Source organism: Temnothorax nylanderi, unplaced genomic scaffold, assembly GCF_030848795.1.
Source record: "Temnothorax nylanderi isolate EJ_2023f unplaced genomic scaffold, tnyl_v1.0 TNYL_tig0169_pilon, whole genome shotgun sequence".
Taxonomy (NCBI): Eukaryota; Metazoa; Arthropoda; class Insecta; order Hymenoptera; family Formicidae; genus Temnothorax; species Temnothorax nylanderi.
The window spans coordinates 309,002-317,281 of NW_027249231.1; the positions used below are offsets into that span (position 1 = coordinate 309,002).

Below are 8,280 nucleotides of genomic sequence, written 5' to 3' on the forward strand. Positions count from 1 at the left end.
CTCGATTAATGTGAGCAGTACCTACATACTATCGTGAAATATCAGTTCGTCGCTCCCTTTCAAGTTACGATAATCTTAATTAAGCAATGAATATGTGATCTCGTGCTGTGCCGGCATCCTAATGATGGACCGTGTCATGAGGAACACGTTCTCGGCAAAGTGCTTACAAAAAACGTATATGGACACACCATAATCTGCCCGCTGCGGAAAACCATAACTCCTCATCACACACGACGTTTAAAAGTTTTTTGTTTCTATCATGTCTTCGGAAGATAAACCGTGAATTCTTAAATTGCACGTTTGCATAGTCGGTGAACGTCCGTACGTATACTACGTATCTTTTCTTGATTGACTGCTAACACATATTTATGCTCAATTTACATATGATTTTGTTATTATTTTTCAATATTATAATATAATCAATAATGTACCTAATATAATTTTGTATGGAATAAATATTAGTTCTAGTAAAACCTGTCCAATGTGAAACAAATTTATGATTTGACGTGAAAATAATTTAAGAAATAAGAGCAATTCTTCGTAGTTTTTATTTACATCAATAAAACTTAATTCTTTGATAAAAAGAATCTGTCTTTAAAATATTGTTTGACAATTTTGAAGTAATTTTCTTAACAACGATGCGCATCTTGAAGAATCGGATATTTATAAAACACATATTATTCCCTTGTTTACTAATACTAGACATTACAGACGCGCGCGCTTCGCGCGCGCCATTTAGCTTTAACATTATGCTATTACTATTACACTATTAACTTCTTGATACACACAACTGTCAAAATATACAATGACAGCTGCAAATGAAGTAAGCGCATCGAGATAACCAATCGGCATCGCGAAAAAGAGGCTTCAATTTTTCGATACAAACGAAATTCACTCAGTTAACACGCCTTTTTTAAAAGTGGAAAAGTTGAAAGCTCCTTCGAAAATAAGAGACAGATATAATCCAATTAAATTCCGTGTAATAGGTGCAACGCTTGTAAAAAGCATATACCTACACGTACACTATAATCTATTCGCGCTAAAAGACCATAACTTCTCATCACTGGCAGCGTTTAAACCTTCTTATCCCTATTACCTTATAAAAATAAACCGTGATCTCTTAATCTTTTTGCATATAAGACTATATAATGTTTTTTAAATAGTTGTATATCAAAATTACATATTTTTTACATATAAGCAGGAACATATTATTATAATAATCTTTTTCGTAATTGATTCATCTAAAAATATTTGAAATTAATATTGTATTTTTAATCGATATCGAGTACTTTAAGAACTCGATACTATTTACCGTTATTATTTATTCATATTTTTTAACGGTAAAAGGAAACTCTTAATCCCAGAAATTTCTTTTAACCATGACTGTTTATGACAGATAAAAACGCAATCGATCATCACACCGAGATTAACGAAAAAAAATAGTCCAACCATAATTACCCAAAAATATTTATAAGGTCGTTAATGTTAGTGAGGGGCTATAAAGAAGTCATAAAATGTCGCGGAAGAAACAAGCCAAATGCATACATACATAAATCCCATTCCGGGTTGTAGCGCGCGCGAATTCGGATTCTGAACGTAATATTTTTCTTGATTGTGGACAATTTCAGCGTAACTAAATTAAATGTAAAGAAATTTCAAATAATTTTTTGTGTTAGCAATCCAACATGAAAAATAAAATCGAAAATAAATGATTGTACGTCTTAAATCGGTTTGAAATCTCCTTCAGATTCTAGATCCTTTGATGCGAGGCGTGTATCATAATATCACAATTTATTACGTTTTCATAATTCTCTTGTATATTAAGAATACAATGTATTAAATGTGTTTCATTGTGACAATACTTTTTCACTCGCGCGCGACTGCGAGAATCAGCCTACTTCCCTAATTGTCCTCTAATCAGTCGCAGTAATTAAAGCACGTGTGATTTTCCACGCTCGTCAGGATGAAAAAATACCAGATGTAAAAAGCCGGTAACGCAATCATGTCTACAAATCGCGCAACATGTTTCGTAACGATGAATCTGTTCAACATTTATGTTTTATGTGATATTTTCTACGATTTATATTTCTCTTTTCTTATTAAATTAAAGTAATTTATGTTAAAATTTTATTAATTTATTTTCTGATTGCCTAATATCTTCAGTTTTAAGTAAAAGAAGTATTGTACATATATATACATATATGCATGTGTATATGTATATACGCACTCGATTATATGCATTAATCAGGTCATTCGCGCTGGAAGCACGTATGAATTTGCTAGTTTCGAGATGACGCTATAGCGAGTTTATCGTAAATCATACGATTTATTTTGCAATAAGGAGCCCATTACGAGATCGTGGCTGAATCATAGACATTTAAAAACTCATATTCGTTTATTCGATTCATTTTCTTTCAATTTCTACTCGTAGTGAATTATTTCACCGCGTGAAAACATTATTAGATTGAACTGCTACAAAACCGGATATCAATCCTTTATGATTCCCATTAACTGATGGCTAATTAGCCGTGAGACGTGCGTCAATGAAAAGCCTATTTCAAGCGATGGACAAATCAGAGATTGCACTAAATGCATATGCCAATCTCTTTAAAACTGTAAAATGTGTTTTCTTTCCCTTTGGACAACGCAACATTGTTTGATAAAAACAGAAATATTTTGTATATCTTATAATAATTTCCAAACGAAAAAGGAAACTACAATTACCTGTACTCAAATATTTTAATAAAAAATAAAATAATAATTTAAGATGTAAAGAGAGAGAGAGAGAGAGAGAGAGAGAGAGAGAGTGTGTGTGTATTTTCACTAATGTTTCATAAAAAATATTACAATATAAAAAAATATCCTCTATTGTTTTTGTTAATAATGCTTATAATTAGTTTAAAAATACGTACAATTTAAAAAATCTAAGCAGAAAAATTTTTAAATATTTTGACTGTCATTTTTTCCGCGTTTTTTTGAAGGGATAGTGGGAAAGTGGGGAATTTTGTTATTATTATTCTTTTCACGCCACGCGACGCACGAAGGAGCGCAAGAAAAAGTAGGAATCTCGCTTGGAGTAAACAGGTACTGGGTCAAACGGTGATAAATCGAGATGCCGGGACTTAGGAATCCGCGAATGGCAGTACCGGAAAGATGCGTTGCGCTCCGGTACGTTCCAAGAACCGCAAAAGGGGTTGTTTAGTGCCGTCGTGCAAGCTTTACGGCATCAGAGATCTGGGTATCTGCCAACATTGAAGTCAAGGTTGCCATATTTGTTGCGACAAGAGAGCAAAACCTTTTACGCACATCGTTTTCTTCCTCTTCCTTTTTCTTCTTTTCTAATGTGAGACGGGAAAAACGATTGCCTTTCTAACGCAGCACGATCGCAATGCTGCTTTTGATTCAGTCTCTAAAGCAATCGATATCATCTGTATTAAAAAAAAACACACAACTAAAACATTGTAAGTAACGCAGAAATTGAACGAGATGTATACGTTATGTCCCGCGATTAAATATCCTTCTGAGAAAGCCAAGAATTTTTGTGGAATAAAGTGAGGCATGAATAAGACAGTGGACTGAACCCGTTTAACAAATTTCCATTTGTGAGGAAGTACGGGAAATTTTTCTTTTCGGCATTCCGCTTGCTATAGAGTTTTAGAAAGCGCGATTCATGGCACGAATCACAGCAGCGACGCATAATTGACAATTTTCACGTCGCTGACGCGACATTACTTTGTAATTACGTTGTACGCTGGAGTGCATCAGGATTTATTTCCTAGGTTTTCCTTTCGCAACAAGATTCTACTCACGTAAAACTGCACTTAAGCGTTTTATGTGATAAAAACAACGGGGCGTAAAATAAAGTAAGTGCGCAGGAGATCGGATATAAAAAGATATAATGACTAATAATTGCTTGATAATAACGGAATCCAATGACGTTGAAATTAAAGGGAATTTGAGGGAACACGGTTTCAAAAGAATTCAGGTAAATAATAGACAATCTTATTTGTTACAATTCTAGTTCTTTTCAATCCATTATAATCGAATTGTCGTTTCGAACCGAACGAACACAATAAAGCGTAAAATAAAGTAAGTTTAAACGCGCAAGAGATTAGGTGTAAAGAGATATAACGACCAATAATTGCGCAATAACAACGGAATCAAGTGGCGTTGGAAATTAAAAGAAAAGAACAAAGTTTCAAAAGAATTCGGACAAATAATCGACAATCTTAGTTTTCCAATGTATCATAATTGAATTCTCGTTTAACCGAATGAGCACAACGCAACGTATAATAAAGTAAGTTTACGCGAATACTAGAAATTAGATGGATTAGAAATTAGACAAAAAGATACATAAGACTAAATAAACGCGATAGTTGCACGGAAAAAAAGTGATGTTGTATCAACATCAATATTAATGAACAAAAAAACATCAGATAATTGTTTTAATAATTTAAATATTTGGTCCAATAATATCCAATTGAATTAACTATTTATGCTTGTGGCAGCCCGTGACGTTAACGTTTAATTGAACCAACTTTATTTTTTTTCCGTGTGCGGAATTAAATGGCGTTAGAAATTAAAGGAAAAGAGTAATGTTTCAAAAGAATTCAGATAAATATGATAAACACTCTTAATTTTTATAGTTTTTATTTTCCAATTTATCGTAGTCGCGCGCGCGTGAATTCTCTTTAATTGAAATGAGACAAAAGTCTTATATTTCGTCGACTCGATATAGGCTAACTCTTTAAGAAATAATCGATTCTCGAAGGATGTACCAAGAAGTATTAAGAATACACGTCCTGTTGCACATGAATATCATCAAGTCTGCTATGGTCGCATCTGTCTCGTTAATTTTGCGCTCATGTTCCAATCTAGTGGCGCAATAGTTTAACAATCGCGCAACTCGATGAGTTCGCAATGCGCATCGTAACGTGTCGGCGCGGTTTCAAGAAACCTCGAGTGCCGAGTTGCGCGATATCGCATTATCTTTATTTCCGTGTGACATAATTCGGCGGCATTAAATGCTCGTCAGCGGGGCGCACACAATCGGTTTATATCGCGACGGTGATTCGCGCGATCGGATACAAGCCGGCACGGAGACGAGCGAGAAACATCCACCGCGAAATGCACCTGCATTCATGTGCAGAATTTAACAGCTCACCGTCTCTGTTATCCCGGTAACTAACCCGCTAATTAAACGGCAACGCGAACTATATTTTCTTTTATTGCACCTCTCTTATTACGAGCGAAGGTACGAGTAACAGTAATATAGGAGCTTCTCTCAAATCGCGATGAACGCACTTGAGAAATGCCACATTGTGAAACTTTCTATAAGTCGCGTATAAATCCGCGACGATACAATTATCTCTTACAGTTAACTCTTCCTGTTACTTTCAAGTTATTTTGAGTGTTAAGAATGTTAATTATGAGAATATCAATAAACTCTACAGCTGTTTCCGTATTTTGATTACACATTACATTATTAGCAGATAAATAAATAATGAAAGAGAAGAGAAAATCAACAAGAGCGCGGATAAAACATAACCCAGATCTCCTCTAATTTCAAATCATCAAATTAATTTAATCATTCAGTTCAATAAAAATATACGTTACGAAGAAGAAAATTAAAATAAGACCTTAACTTTTTTTTCGATTTCTCAATTGGTTCGAAAAAGTTAATTCGCGTCATTTTTACAATAACCGATTTAATTATTAATTACCGTTAATTATGATAAATTAGTTAATTACAATACTATTAATTAATTAATAGTGTCGTTTTATTTGATACTGACTTGAAGATAGGAGCTGGCTGCTGACAGAACCAGACGATGAGCGAGGAACCTCTGACCTCCTGGACAACACAGGGCCACATCGGCGAACCTCTGCGACAACATGGCCTCCTTCAGAATGTCACCGACGTCCGGTGCCCTCCCAGAAACGCGGATCACTTCTCCCATCATACTCCACTTGTTTATGATCAATGATCGCTCGAGACACTCGCGGAAATACGCACTCCCCGTCGAAAGTCCTTGGCTACTTCATTTGCATGCGCGACTTTGCGATACGTGGGAAAGATATCTTCGCAAAACTTCGAAAGTTCTTAACGACTGCTCTTCAGTCGAATTGTCGTTGTTCATTCCGCCGCGGCCGTCAGCTTTCACGTAAAACCATCTTCTGGGGAAATTCGCAGAGGTCTTGAAATCTTCGAATGTCCTTCCTTTCCTCATTCATACGTAAATTCGAGCGTAATTCTTTATTCTTTATTCTTTTCTCGATCAAGCTCAGTCGTTTATGTTGCTATTTTTATCGCGCAAAGTATTCGTAATGTAGGTATGATATAAATAATTACAATCTTAATGAATACCGTTGCACCGGAACACGTCTCGCTCGCTTTTGAGAATCTTTCCTCAAAACGATTCGCTTGCAAATTCTTGTTAACACGCGATCGATCGATTCACACTTACAAGTGATATTTGTTTATTCTGTTGTGTGACGCTGACTTATGGCTATATATATATTGGCATTTATCAACGATAACGGTGTTGGCATCCGCTGTCACATCGTCATTGTAGGATTTATGACTGGCCGCATTTTTTTTGTTTGCTTTTTATTCTTGCTTTTAATTCACCGTTAAAATTAGCTCGAAGGTTGGGCCAATCGGAATAAAATTCCCATAATCTTATGCCCATTAATTTATCTCCTTTCTAGTCGCCGATTCCTATCTATCTATACTTGATAGATAGATCAAAATCAGATGAGTCTTCCTGGAATCAGACTCGTAGAAATTCGAATTTCCCAGATCTGGCGATTCTCTTCTCTTTACATTAACAAAAATTCTATTTCATAATATTTTAATAAAGCTGAAGATGAATTTTTGAAGTATATTTCAATGAAAAATTATTTAACACTTGGATGGCTTTACATTTTTTTCGTACGTTCGTAAATTTATATGAAGCATCAGCTATATAGGTGTCTTAAAAATTGTTTGTTTCTTCTTCAGAAAAAGCTCGGAAAATCCAGCTGTGGAAACGAGTCTCTACTTTTTTAAATAAATTACACTGTCGTCTCTACGACATTGTTTGCGTTTCACAAAGTTCGTCCCTATATTCTATATATTGATCCATCTTGAATAAGACGCTTTCATTGACCAACATGCGCGCACGCGGTACTTTTCTTCCTTGCCCCGTCGTTCTCTGCAATCCTATAAACTCCGACTTGAGGTTTCCTTCCCGCGGTCGGTTCTTTAACCAAGCGCTTTTTGCAGCTCCGCTTCAGTTGTTATTACGCGATACCCTGATAATTCCATCAGAATGCAGTCGGACGAGTCGATTTCACGACAAATTTATACGACGCCGTTCGGGAATGCTTTGCACACGTCGACATACAAATCCACGAGATCGTCAGGATCGTCAAGATCGTCAGGATCGTCCTGGTTTGTTTAATGAACGCCGATCTTTTCTCTCAGATACTGCTCCTCGATCAAATTCAGTCGTTTATGTTGTCGCAATTAGTGAACCTCGAAATCACCCGAGGGCGTGCACTTTTTTCACGCTGTGGATCCGCCTCCAAATCCTTGATTCTGTCGATCGAACGTCGCAGGGTATGATCAATTATCACAACCGAATCTCCGCTTGGTTACTTTATCATATTGATGCGTCACATTGTCTTTTATAAAATACTTCGTGATTCACAAAGGTTTCAATTGTACGAAGTTTCAGAAAGTCCGATAAAGATTGAGAATCCTTCTGATTTATTAAATCAACTAACATAAATTGTTGGATCGATAATGTCGCCGAAAATGTACATTTGCTTTAATCAACGAAAATATATAATTACATTAAATCAATCAACTGCTCCATCGAAAATCTTCCTCCAGTAAAATCGGTCTGATTTAATAATTATATAGTCCCTGATTAAACCAGTTAAGTTTACAACGATCTCGTCTAGTCGAACTTTATTTTGCTAAAATAATCCTATTGATCCCCCCCCCCCCTTATATTGCCCCCGTCTGAGTAATTAGTTCTAACGTCTTGTCTCTCAAGGTTGCATTTATAAAAACAGATCCGATGGATGCTCCATCGATCTACGGAGGAGAATTTGGGAGATCGCATCGCAAATACTCGCGGATTCGCTCGACATCTCAATCTCGGTCTCGAATTCGCGGATCTCAAATTTCCGGAATCGTTAAGTCGTGTGTTCTCTGGCGAATCGCGCTCGCTCGCGGCGCTCACGCGAGGAGAACCCGTCGCTGAACGACTCAGCAGGGCGACTGCCACC

General features: G+C 36.2%; 1 protein-coding gene across 1 annotated transcript in view; it reads right to left on the reverse strand.

Annotated features, from left to right (window-relative positions):
- Window positions 1-8,280, reverse strand: part of LOC139777959 (uncharacterized) — a 29,225-nt gene extending 20,945 nt beyond the window's left edge. The window contains exons 1-2 of the mRNA XM_071715671.1: window positions 8,124-8,280; window positions 5,796-7,812 (exon numbers count right to left, since the gene is read on the reverse strand). Of these exons, the coding sequence (XP_071571772.1) occupies window positions 5,796-5,963 (168 nt within the window). The 5' untranslated portion in view covers window positions 5,964-7,812; window positions 8,124-8,280. The remainder of the gene's footprint in view (window positions 1-5,795; window positions 7,813-8,123) is intronic.